At 35.8% G+C, this 14,422-nt stretch overlaps 1 protein-coding gene across 5 annotated transcripts in view; it reads right to left on the reverse strand.

Moving 5' to 3' along the window:
* Positions 1–14,422, reverse strand: part of LOC150084061 (protein deacetylase HDAC6-like) — a 463,437-nt gene that overhangs the window by 344,809 nt on the left and 104,206 nt on the right. For all 5 annotated transcript variants that reach the window (XM_090375877.1, XM_090375876.1, XM_090375878.1 and 2 more), the window contains one exon: positions 12,525–12,624. In XM_090375877.1, the coding sequence (XP_090232003.1) occupies positions 12,525–12,624 (100 nt within the window). The remainder of the gene's footprint in view (positions 1–12,524; positions 12,625–14,422) is intronic.

Genomic DNA, 14,422 nt, shown 5'->3' on the forward strand with positions numbered 1-14,422 from the left:
AAATAACCTAGAAAAATGGTAAAAGAGGCATTTTCAAATGCTCAACTCATCACAGATGAGGTATCCCAGCTGACAGCTGAACAAATTCCACCGCTGTCCGCAAAAAACAAGAAGGTACAGTCACAGTAGGCTCAGGAATATCAACACTGGATGGCGGTGAAGGATTGGAAAACATTGCCCTGTTTGACAAATTCCAGTTCCTGCTGTTTGTTTTCACACTAATCAGAGGACCAGAATATCATGAAAACACCATGAGTTCACACACACACCCATCCCAGCAGGTATTAATTATACAGGCCAATGGTAGCCATGTAATGGTGTGAGGAGTGTTTCCATGATATACATTGTGCCCCTTTATACCAGTGGAGCAACATTTGGGATCCACAGGTTAGCTGGAAATTGTTTCTGATCACGTGTGTCACTTTGACTGCAGTATACTCATTAACAAATGGGTTATTCCAACAGGATAATGTGCCATGTCACAAGGGCAGAATTGTGACAGTCATATTCACAATTATCAGATCTCAATCCAGCTGAGCAGCTGTGGGATAAGGTGGAACAAGTTTTTCGATGTGAAGATCTAAAACCATCCAAATTGCAATGATTGTGGGAAGCAATTGAGCAAACATGGATCAGCATTCTTGTGGCATGCTTTTGATACCTCAATGAGTCCATTCTATGGGAAATCTGAGCTGCTCTGAGAGGTAAAATGGTACCTACCCAATATTTGGTAGGTGTACCTAATAAAGTGGTCACTCAGTATATGTTCAGTTTATAATTTTCCCAAATTATTTTCTGAATATATATTATCCTATTAATTTAGAAAATCATTTGGAAAAACCACAGAATTTACATCTGTACTTTTCCAATTGAAAAATAATCAGTGATGCAGGCTAAGGACTGGAGAAGCAAAATATTAAAATTCATTCCCACTATAGTTTAATAAATATTTTCATTTTTAGGGTTTTTTTTTTTTTTTTTTTTTTTTTTAATAATTTTTGGTTGTTAGAATACTATGATGAACATGCTAGAGTGAAATAAATAGAAATATACTCCTTCCAGGAGGTATGCTGCAATTTACATATTTGAAAGTATTTCATCAAGTGGCAACTCACTGAATAAGAAAACTAAAACTTTAATAAAGGATTTCTGAAATACTTTCAAAGCTGGAATAGTTTGGTTAATTTCTATTATTTCAAACCTGAAAAAGTTCCACCAAACAACATGAATTTATATCTATTACACTTATGAAATCCACTTTACTTTATATTTTTGTGTCCATAATTTGATTTAAGAAAATCATATTACATCAAGAAAAGAAAATATATGTGACAAATTAATTTGTCTCTCTAGGCTCCTTCCTCCTCTGCTATTTTTCTTGCCTTTACACATTTTTAATGCGGTGGATTCTCTCTCTCTCTCTCTCTCTCTCTCTCTCTCTCTCTCTCTCTCCTCCCCATCCCCTTTTTTCTTTCTTCCTTTTATTTAGTTTAAGTAATTTCTGTAGATTGGTATTGTTTAATTATTTATTTTCTAATAATTTTCTATTATTTTCATGGTAATGTGATTTTGTATATTTTATTTGCATATTTCTACCACTGGTTCATATTAATTTGCATATTCACCATTGGTTGATATTAAAAATTTACATTTTGTAGCCTTATTATTGTTGATTGTATTTTTCTGTAGAGAGCACACTGTAATTTAAATTAGTGTTTCCCTTAGTTTGCTCAGTCATAGTTCATATAAGGGCACCAGTGAATGCGTGGCTGCTTCCCAGCAGTTCACTATGGAACCTTTTGGGAATCTACAGATGTGGTGCTACCTGAAGAAATCATGCTTGTAATTCCCTTATCTTTCTTTTCTTTATTTCATTGTTTTCCATTTATGAGGTGCCTGTGCTCACCTGTAAGACACCCTTCTGCAGTCTTCTTGCTTGAATACAGGCAACAGTAGCACCATTACAGTAAAATTCTGTGGGGTGCTTCCCATTTACAGTATAGACACTCTCCAATTCATTATTCTATTCCTTCTTAAACTGATTAATTCTCAGTTGTTAATAAAGTTTTAATTTACTTTTATCCTTTTGTTTTCATACAACTAATGGTAGTTCCTTTTAAACAAAATACTTGCTATAGTTTTGACAACACACATTCCGTGGCTGAAATATGTTTAATTTTAATTTAATTGAATAAAGTGTCTTTATTGCTAAAACAACAAAGAGAATGTAGCTTACTGATAACTTGATAACTACACAGATAACTTGGCAGTTCTGTGAGGAACCATCAATGTTGATATGTACCTTAATACATTCATGCTCTCTATGAGGCTTAATGGCACATAAGCTGCTAAGGCTATAATGTGCTCTCTATGACATGGCAGTTCTTTGGTACAGACCTATGTTGATTCAACAGGATAATATCCCAGTCTACAATAGCCAAGTGGTCAGATGTGAGGGTGCACACATACACATGCTTTGAGTGACCAGGGTTCAAGTCCATAACTTCTAAATATAGTACAGGCAACCCCAGTATAACACGGTACTTCTACAACACAGTTTTGCTCTAACACGGTTTGAGAATTGCGGAAATCCTTGCACAACACGGTATTTATATAACACGATTTCGCTCTAACACAGTTTGAGAACTGCTGGAAATCTTGCATAACACTGTATTTTTGAGCTTTTGTGCTGGGAAAACCCTACTATTATGTTGTATGTAATTTTCAATGTTTCCATTCCTTTTTGTGAATCTCTGCTGTTGACTCACTTGTTGTTATCGCCTTCATGATATTTTTCTAAAGCACATTTCTGGAGGTCACTACCATAAAACAATAAAAACAATTTGCAGTTTCCGGTTTATTGGGCTTTTCTGTCAGTGTAATCAATTATAAATGGGTAGTAAACTCGATCTTCTTGAATTTACTATAGTACCTAAAGCTGGAATTCTGTAGGTTTTCACGTTATTATGGTGAAACGTATTTCCCCTTCCATGAAATATTCAATCATATAAAAAACATAAATACATTTTCAGAAACTCATTACTCCGTATCTCACTTGTGCGTGCTGTATTCTTTGTTATTAATTGCTTATCATTTTTACAACCAAAAAAAAAAAAAAAAAGTCAGCGAACAGAAATATCAATTAGTATGTACATATTACAGTATGTATTAATTAAGCTATGTATGCAAGCGTAAATTTATTTTTATTTTGCTAACTGGAAAATATTCTTCCGATTTTCATGTATCATTTAACTTTGTTAATTGGTAAGGTAATGAAGTTAAATTTGTGCTTTATATCTTTAAAGTGGGTCCACTGTATTTTGTTGGGAGATCCCTGGGTTAGGTTCTGTGCTATTGAACTTGTGCTTGTTTGAGACCATAAAAAATTGTGACTTTTAAAGAGAGCAGAAGGTACACGAAATTTAGATGCTGCAGAAGAGATTGTGCTTAGCAGCAATGAAAAGGAAGAAAATTAAATGAATGTATATTATCTGACATATAAGAATCACACTTTGTAAGGTAAGACTTTTGTTCAGTTATTGCTATTTAAGTTACTACTATTATAAAAATAAAGTTAAAATATTAAGTTATTACTACTATAAAAATTAAGTTTCCGATAGTTATAAAAAAAAAATGGTGTATTTATGTTAGCTTTTGGAATGTAACTCCACTTTTTGTACTGGTTCTTAGTTCTGTATAACACAGTTTCACATTACACGAGATTCTGTAGGAACCAAAAAACCATGTTATATGAGGGTTACCTGCATTGTTTCTTGTATTCTCTATATCTTGTAAACTCCTCTGACTGTGGGGTCATCCTGGAGTATAAACAGAAAATGAATTTATTTATTTTACCACTGATGCTATTTGAGAATGGTTTACGAACACAAATGTACAAAGGCTGGAATGGCCTGATAGGGTCTCAATTTGAACTATATGAATGCCTATGGGATGGACTGAAATGTCAGGTAAGGGCCCAACCAACATATCCCACATTGATAGCTCAGTTGGTCACTGCTCCACAGGAAGAATAGAAGACTATACCAGCTACAGTCTATTGTTTGTTGGCAAAAAGCATAGACAGGAGGGTGGGGTACGACACAGTAGACAAAGGTGGACCAATATGCCATTAGGGTGAGTGGCAATAACATCAGTATAAAACTGATGTGCATCCAGATACTTTCTGGAGGGTAACTGAGTCTGTATTGTTCTGATATGTATTAAGTATGTTGAAGGGATAATTTGCAAATTGTATGGAAAAAAAATCCAGAATTGCTCACAGGAAAACCCTATTTCTTCTTCCTGAGATTGGCTAACTACAACCCCAATTGAAGACATTTCTAAAGACATCTTTAGAAATTTCTCCAGTCATTGATGGGGTCAAAAACCTAGATTTCTCCAAATTAGTAACAAGTGGCAAAACCACTTGACTGTCACAAGGACTTGAAGGATAGTGTATGTAATATCCAACCAAACCAGTCAATCCAATCAAATAACTGAATAAAGTGTTATTTAACAAAAATAAATAATATCTATTATTTATTTATCACACCTTATTTATTAACAATGCAATATAAGATGCTTGGATGACCATTCTTACCCATGGACATCTGATGATATCTGTATTTTTCTGTGTTTAACACAATCACAGAATGATGCATTATAATTAATTCAATCTGTGATAACAGTGCTGCATTAAATTCTGTACAACCGAGAGGGCTATCCAAAAAGTAACATACAAATCCAGTTAACTTAAAATGAATTTATTTTATAAATAATTTACATCAAAAACCTACAATATGGTCACCTACACGCATCATGACTGCTTCCCCATGTTTGAGTAATTTTTGAATGACATTTAAGTGACTGCTGAAGTTGTCTGATGTGTTGGGACATAGCCATACTCAATGCTTCCAAAAACAGAAATCTTTGTCCACACAGGGGTTCCTTGAGATTGGGGAACAGATCATAATTGCAAAGACCATATCAGGACCATAAAGATAAGTGGAATAGGACCAGGGTATGCCTGCCAGAGTGCAAAAGTTGATGTTGTAGAGCGCACATCTTTTAAGGGCACACAAGGTGATATTATTTTACATATTGGTACTAATGACATCAAAGTAAGAGATCTGAAGACTTACTTAAAAGCAAAGGGAAATGGCAAGAAAAAGTCACAAGTTAGGATGAAATTTGAAAGTGTCGACAATTCTACCCAGACACGATAGGAGGGAGTACATAAAGAGAGCCTTCTCAATCAATTTGGCCTTAGAGAGATTGTATGAGGCTCATGGGGAAGAATTTTTCTAAGCATGATCTACTTTTGTTAACAGGAGAGACTGCTTCTACAGGTATGGGATACACTTAAATAAAAAGGGTGCAAGATAATATTTGCTGATGCACTTGAGGCAATTTTTTTTTTTTTTTTAGGAGCATTAGCAACTAAGGCCATATTGCTCCGGGAATATGCGGTGGTCATTCCCTGACCTTTCCGCATCCTCCGTATTTGGTGGTGACGGGCTCGAACCCCGGTCTAATCAAGAAGCGTGTGCTACGCACTGCTGCTCCTTCCCACCTGGCTACGGAGGTGCACTTGAGGGAGTGTTAGATAGGTCAGAACACTGCTGTCTTGGGAGGATATGCAGACTAATAGATTAACAGCTGCAGGCAAAGGAGAAAGTGATTCCTGCTTGGAACAGAACATGGAACAGTCCTGAAAGCAAGGTAACAAGGATTTCAAGGCATTCTGTCAGTCATCTTGGAACAAGGAAATACATGGGCTGTGTCAGAGTAACTAACACAGTAAGAGGAAGAATAAGTGCATGCAAACTTGCATGTACGCCAATAATACTATGAGCATAGTAAATAAATTTTATGATTCTGAAGTACTGGTAGATTTTTTTTTTTTTTTTTTGTTGGTAGTTGTTGGCGCATAGGCTTCTGTGGCCATAATGCACCTCCCAAGGTTTTTGCAGTACTTTGATCCAAGCCCGAGGAGGGAATCGAACCCGCGACCTTTGGGTTGCTAGGTAGGCACTTTACCCACCCGGCTAGCCCGGTCGGCTGTACTGGTAGATGATAGGTTAAATAAATTTAAGAATGAATAAGAATTTAAATAAATTTAAGATGGAAGATGATAGGTTAAATAAATTTAAGGAGGAACTGGATAAACATTTAGAGGGAATGGTTGTGTGAATTTTTTTTTTTTTTTTTGGCTAATGCTACATGAGCTCATATGCTTGCTTTCTTGTATCATATGCCACAATTACTATTACTATTAAACCTAAATAGATGTCAGATGAACTGATGAGACTTCTGGCAGAGACGAAAAATGCATAGGATGCATTTAAATTATCATGTGATACAGATGCTTATGGTAGGTATAAACTAGCCTGCAATCAAGTCACAAAGGCGGTTAGGCAAGCCAAGGCAGATTACAAGATATCCTTGGCAAAGGGTGCAAAGGAAAACAGCAAAGACCCCAACACTCCAACTTTGTAAACACTCTAAGCTGTGTCAAACGCTTTTTCTATGTCAAAAAGAACCATGACATGGTGTTCTTTTCATACAAAAGCATCACGGATGTTTATTTCTGCCATGATCAGTAAATCAAGAGTGGATCTGCTTTCACAGAAACAGCCTTGTACCGGGTTAAGAAGGTTGTTTTGGACTAAAAACAAGGTTAGGTGGGCACTGATCATTTTTTCCAGGACCTTGTTCATACAGCTGGTGAGTGCAATAGGTCAGTGACGTTGTGGATTTGTAGGATCCTTTCTTAGTTTTGGAAATGCCAAAACATAAGCGTGATGCCATTTGTCCGGAAAGGTATTCTCTTTGAAAATTCTATTATAAAAAAGTAACAATGTCTTAAGGGCTGATTCAGTAAGCTGTGCTATCATGATGTAGTGATAGCACAGCTTACTGCTACACTGAGTTTGGTGGTGGAAGCATGGTGCAATTCTGTCATTGTGAAAGGGAGTTTGTATGCAGTACTGCATACATGTATGAAATGCTTCTCAGCTTGTGTCTTGTGTACCTGAAAATGAGGTGTTTAAGATGTCGTGGCTAAGATTTTCATGAACGATTTGCCCAATTCATTTGCAATCTTCACTGGTGTTGTAATATCACAACCGTTTACAGTTAGTATGGGAAGGTTGATGCATGGATGTTTTGAGTACATACGTCATAGTTTGGCCCATATCGTGTGTGTTTTTGTAGTTCATGTAATCGTGGAGGTGAAACGTCTTCATGCTTCCCTTTTGCTAGTCTTTCTAATACATTTTGTTTTGCCCAAGCCTGTTCAAAGCAGATGAGATTTGCAGTTGTTGGAAACTTCCTGAAGATGTTCTATGCTTTGTTCTTTTATTTCAAGCGAAGCTGCATTCATTATTCCACCAATATTTTGAGCATGCTGATATTTTGTTGGATTGCTTTGAAATTGCTTGGTCTGCTGCTTGTAGTATTTGGTTAAATATATATTCTGTGGCCAAGTTAATGGATGGTTTGCTGGATCTGCTTTTCTTACAGTATTGCTAATTGTTTGTATATATCCCATTTTGCTTTAAAAAATGTTCCATTGTTCTGTAGAAAAATGGGGGATGTTTGTATCAATCCAGCATATCATCGGGTAATGGTCACTACCTAATGGATTGCTATGAATAGTCCATCCAAATAGACAAATAGAGGATATATGGATGCTGAGCATAGAGAGACATCAATAGCTGAAGTAGATCCTGGAGGTAAATGCACATGTGTGTGTGCCATTATTGAGAGTAATCAAATTGTGCTGGTGAAGTAACTTTTCTATAATTTGTCCTTGTTTTTCCATATTTTTGTTTCCCGATATAACGGATGACGACTATTGAGGTCCCCTAGGATGAAGTAGAGTTGAGGAAGTTGTACCACTAGTTCTTCTAGGTAGCTTATTTTTTGATTAGGAGGCAAGTATAGCGAGACGATAGTCAAGTCAAAATTAATGTTTACTCGCACTGCAACTGCCTCAAGGTTTGTTTTTAATGGGAGTGGTTTGGAGGGTATTCGAGCGTTGATTATCAATGCCACATCTACATCAGCCAGATTGTTAGGGTTGTGTACAATACGAACTTGCTGATGAATTATATAGTTCTGGAGAGAAATAGTTATATGGGGGTTAGGTTGGTTTCCTAAAGGAAGAAAGCGATGAGATCATATTTGGATTTAGTAGAACCCTCGATTTGTTTTTGACGGGCTGATGGTTTGTTTCGCTCAGGTTTTCCTTTCCCCTTCTTTGGAAAGTATGGTTTTCCAGTGTCATATCCTCGTCAGTGAAAAGTTCTAGTATGTGCTCATCTTGCTGTGAGCTATCTTCTAAGTCCATGCAATCTGTTTGGTTTGCATCAGGACTAGTAGTTACTTTAGTGTTTTACTGTGGGGAGGCATCTGCTGTACACTAATTGAAGTATTTATGGCTTTACTTTGCTAGTTGTTTGATTTACTGATACAGTGGCCAATACTGACCTTGCCCACTGAGATAGCGATTTGCTTGGTGGTATGGTTACCACCGTTTGGGTTGCAATTGATATGTCTTTTTGTTGCTTGAGCATAGGTTGGTTTATTAGTATTCAGGACTAGAAAAGATTTCTTGGCCTCCTGATAGGTGACATTGTGTTCAATTTCATATTGCTGTATGTGTTGTTCATGTTTCCAAAGGGAATACTCCTTAGAAAACACTGGATGTGCCTCTCTGTAGTTTGGTGTTTGTGTGCACAGTGGATCCACAGGCAGCTGCTCCTCTGCAGACTGTCTGTGAGTGCCCAAAATTCTGGAACTTGTAGCAGCATAAGGGGTTTGGAATATACTAAATTCCAAAAAATTCTAACACAGAAATTAAGATAACATGATTTGATCACTGTTGGTGGTTTAGGGTTATCGAAAGTGAGTACAGCAGACTCTCGATTTACCGGGATCGGATTAACCAGGACACTTCAAGACTCCAAATTTAAAAAAAAAAAAAAAAAACCAACCAAAAATCATAAAATCCAAGTAATAACTAGAATAAGTATAAACAAATGTTTTGCAAGTCGTCAATAAGTGACAAGAAGTGGCGTACATTAATCATTAATAGGTACATTAATCTCCCAAGAATTGGGAGATTAATGTACCTATTATCTCAACCCCTGCTGTCTTCACACCCACCACTCAAAAAAAGAGACCACATGTTTTGTTTTAGTGGGTCACGTCGATCGTTGTGTTTCGTTGCACCACAAAAAGACAAATTTTGTTTTGTTATTTATGTCAGGAATGTAGAAATTTTTTTTATAGTAAATATATATATTTTTTTGTTTAGAAATCATGAAAATGATGGGTAAACACAAAGGAGTTGTGCTTTCAGTTAAACAAAAACTTGAAATTATTCAAAAGTTTGAAAACGGTGCAACGTTAAACCTTTAAAGAACCATTGTAATGTTGGTGACCAAACCATACACAACATCGTAAAAAATAAAGGGATGCTATTAGATTTAATATCGACATCGCAAAAAATAAAAGGAAGTGAGTAGTACGTGATAAGTTTTTTCGTTTTTTATGTATCGTCATATTTTTTATGTAGGTTGCTGAACATTTTTTGATACAGTTAGTCCCCGACTTACGCAAATTTTTTTTACTCAATTTATTTATTTTTTTTTTTTTTTAGGATTGTAAAATTTAAAACAAAAAAAATAAATAATAAATAAATAAAATAAGCAATCAATAATGACGATCGTGGCATGCACAAATTGCGCAAGTGAGATACGGAGTAACAAGCAAAAAAATAGGAAAGAAGAGAAGATTCTTACAATTCATTTATGGTTTTTTTTTTATATGACTGAAGATTTCAGTGAAGGGAACACACATTTCACCATAATAACGTAAAAATCCACAGAATTGCAGTTATCGGTATTTTTGCAAATGCAATAAGATGAATTTACTATTGTTTATATTTAGATGCATGAATAGAAAACCCCAATAACACGGAAAGTGCAAATTGTTTTTATTATTTTTTGGTAGTGACCTCCAGAAACGTGCTCTAGTAAAATGTGAGCTCACGCAGGATGATAATAGTGAGTTTTCGCATTAACCCTGTGTGTGAAGTTTTTTACAGAAAGTTTATTTTGACTGTTATGGTACCAACTAAGAGAATAAGCAACAGTGGTACTAGTAAATCTACCAAGAAAAGGAAAGAGATAGAGTTGGATCAGAAAATTAAACTAATAATCAAGTATCGCACTGAATTCAGATTTGTCAATAATAATGTAGTAGCAATATGTTATTACTCATTCCCGAGTTACGTAAAACTCAACGAAGTAAGAAGTCCTGGAACGCATCTCTTACATATGTCGGGGACTTCTGTATTTTTAGATTAACCGGGAAATCGATTATCCGGGATTTGTTTTTTACTATCTATCCCAGAAAATCAAGAGTCTACTGTATTATGTTCTGAGTATGAACTAGCTTGTCGTCTTTTTTTGTCATTCTTCTGACATTGATCTCTCCTTGATCGTGCAGTTCTTGTTTTAGCTCGTCATCTGACATGTTCATGAGGTCCCATTCAGTGATGACACATCCTGACGTGTTCAGGGAAACATTCTGGGTTCTAGGAACTGTTGGCTCCATTTTGCCCTGGAAGGGAAAGCTTTTGCCCTCCAGGTTACCGGCCCCGCCATGTAGGGGTAGGAGCAGTGCCACCTTTGTGACCAAGTGGTAGTGGGTTACTAATAAAACAAAAAAATTAAGAAAAGGAAGAAAGAAAGAATGTTACTTTTCCTTCTGATCTAGTAAAGTGTTTTCGTTACTGAATGAATTGAGTGTTAATGTAACGCTGAAAATAAGGAAACGATTTTATTTCACCAAGAAAGCACACTAATTTACTGGAAAAGACACTTCATCACAATTGCTTGGCACCTGGGGTGGCCTCAGGTGCCAAGTGACTTTTCATATTTGTAATGTCGCAGTAAAAATTCAGTGGAGAGAATTTCAGTATTCCAGATTCATTGTCTATTTCTTCACAGGTCATATATCTGTCTTCCTATAAAATGGTAATAATGACTGCCAATGTATTTGTCTGTAGATGTTCTCGGTCTCCTGAGCACTGCTTATCTGGTTTGGCCTTTACGAAACCTTTCTGACCAATGTGAAATTGTGCCATAATCTATTGTTCACTCACTGCATACTTCCCACCACAACTCAAACAGCATTCGACCATATAAAGTTTCAATTTTGATAAAAGATCTTTGATGTGAAACTATAATCTGATCGAAAGCAACATCGCCATCTAAAAGCCTCTACACAAACATTCAATGCAGGAACTCTGCCTGAAGCTAAATTTATTATCCTGATAAATTTCAGTTGTGGGGAGTGAGAAACACGTGCAGCGTGAATTACTTTTGGAATAACCCTTAAAATATCTTTTGTTAGATAGACAGATGAAAGAAAATGAAATCATAAAACAAAAATAATTTGAAGAAAACAGTATAATAGTAGTAGTAGTGGCATGTGATGCAAGAAAGCAAGTGTATGAGCTTATGCAGCATCAGCCAAAAAAAAAAAAAAACACACCATCTCCAAATGCCTGTCCAGTTCCTCCTTAAATTTATTCAACGTATCAACTTCCACAACGACAAATGGAAGTTTGTCGTTGTGGATTTAACCACCCGCTGGCTAAAGGCAAATTTCCACACATCTATTCTACATCTGTCATTTCTTAATTTGAATTTATGCCCCCTTAGGTTTGTAATCTGAACAAGTGGAAGGATCCCATCAGAATTTAGCGTGCTCAACCCATTCAAGGCCTTATACACCTCAATCAGATCACCGCACAGGTGCCTAGTCTCCAGCCACTGCAATTTACAGAACTTTAGCCTCTCTTGGTAAGAGGATCCCTTCATTCCCCTCACCAATCTTGTTGCCCTTCTCTGTACACAATCAAGCAAATCAACATCCTTCCTAAAATGAGGCCTCCAGACCTGTACTCATTTTAGCAACACTCACTGGCTCCATGCTGCAGAACCTTTTATTTCAGACAATGTAATGAGATGGCATCTAACAACCACCATACAGTAATTAAGATATATTACTCAAAACGACGTGAATTCCTTTGTCATATAGAGAACAGAATAATATCAAGAAATGAAAATGGCCATCTTGTAATGTCTCAATGGAAAAACTGAAGCTACACTGCTTTTTAATTAATTTATTCTCAATGATCACATTAAGAATTGCTTATGATCATTTTGGCACATTAAAAAAAAAAATAATAAATAAAAATATATATATATAGGTGAGTAAATATATCATCTAAAAATGGAACATTTAAATACATATAAGCATACCAGGATTGTTACTGCACAGTTGTAGGACTGCTCAAACAGTTTCAAAAAACAATATTTTATTGTTCTCTGAAGATGTATTTTTCTAGTGGCCAGTGGAAAATTAGTATATGTATACTTTTATTTCATATTTTCTAAGAAGCATCAAACTCAATAAGTATAAAAAATATTTTTAACAAAACTTACAGAATTAAAATAAACACTGTCATATTTAGAAGATAACTTCTCAAAACTAGATTGATCTTTTATATCTTTGGTCGCCTTCATCATTTCTAATAATTCCTGGCTAAAAAAAAAAAACCCATTAAGAGCTTATATGATACAGTTCTTACTGTTCTAAGTTTTGCTGAAAGTAATTTACATATATGAAATTTTTACAAATGTGTGTGTGTGTGTGTATATATATATATATATATATATATATATGTATATATATATATACACACATTGCTTTTTTTGGGACAGTACGGCTTACCGGCACCTTTATTAACAGTGACATGTGACATTTGGATGCAATGCACTTTGAAATTTGTAATATTCTGTAAATTTTTTTCACATGTTTACCTACTATTCAAATAAGCTTAAAATGATTTATCTAAATTTGCATTTTTTACTGTCAATTGTTAAGATTTTTTCTATATAAAACTGTATAACCGTTTTTATGATTCTAAATTACTCAGCCTGACCTCTGTTTAATTATTCTGAATTCCCCTCGGAAGTTACATTTAAAATAGTTTCCGTTGAGTGAAGAAAATTTTCTTTGCTCAACAATAGTGAACGGATTAGGAGAGAATTAACGTGGTACACCCTGTTCACTTTTCTGGCCTTCAGGCAATTAGTGCTGCTCTGCGAATTAAGAGAGCTAAAGGGATTAGCATTCTACAACTTAGTGGTACCTGGTAAAACCTATCCGACCACCTGTCCCACATGGAGAAGTCGCGCTGGTCAAGAGTGAGCAGATCAAGGTATATTCCCACTGGGCTTGGCCCACCTTCCAGTGGTGTCCAACCTTTTCCGGTACAGGGACCATATTCAAAAAAATTGGAAGTTAGATTTCTTTAGTGTGTTACATTTTCGATATCTTGTTGCGAGTAAAATTGAAAATATTCAAAAATTATTAAGTACAATACACAATTACATTTACTGAACAAAACATTTAATTAGAAAATGTTTTTGATAATTAACAAAATTTAAAATGCTGTTAGTTCACTATCCTCGTGGGCCGTACGTTGGACACCGCTGTGAATTAACTATAAGCAGCACCCCGTTCAAGAATTATAAAAGTGATTTTCTTTACAGCGACAAATAATCATCTGTTGTTTCACGGAAGTGCGTTATCCACATTTTTTCTGTAAATTTTCTTTATCTCTGTTTACATGGTCACAGCACCTAAATATCCAAATGACACAGATATTTTGGACAGTTCAAAAAAAAAAGAAAGAAAGAAAAAGAAAAGAAAAAAAAAATTTAAAATTTAAGAACTAGTGACAATACTGATGACAAGAAGAGGACAACGAAGGTATTAATCCTTCTAATTATGAATTGTTGGCATTTGGTGAAAATGAAGTTAGAAAATTGTCAATTACAGTTAAATGCAATTCGTGGATACCTAATTGGTAAGAAGGTTTCGGAAGAATTGAAGCATTTGATGAATGCTCTGAGTACAATACCAATTTCACCGAGTGAATGTGAGCGAGGATTTTCACAAATGAATCTGATCGCCAGTGCTTCGTTGATGGCAAAAACAGTTTCTTCGCTACTGTTTCTTAAAACTGCAAGCCCACCGCTGACCCGCTTCAATCCAGCACAATATGTTGATTTGTTGTTGTTGTTTTGGTTTTTAGGAGCATTAGCAACTAAGGCCATATTGCTCTGGGATATGCGGTGGTCATTCCGACCTTTCCGTATCTTCCGTATTTGGTGGTGACGGGCTCGAACCCCGGTCTAATCAAGAAGCATGTGATACGCACTACTGCTCCTTCCCACCTGGCTACAGAGACGCCCGATGTCGATTTGTGGCTAACTTCGGAAACGTCATTCAGCAACCGACACACAAAGAGGAGGAAAAGAATTTGGCATAGCAT

The sequence above is a fragment of the Mastigoproctus giganteus genome, chromosome 6, assembly GCF_048544385.1.
Source record: "Mastigoproctus giganteus isolate SK-2022 chromosome 6, ASM4854438v1, whole genome shotgun sequence".
NCBI lineage: Eukaryota > Metazoa > Arthropoda > Arachnida > Uropygi > Thelyphonidae > Mastigoproctus > Mastigoproctus giganteus.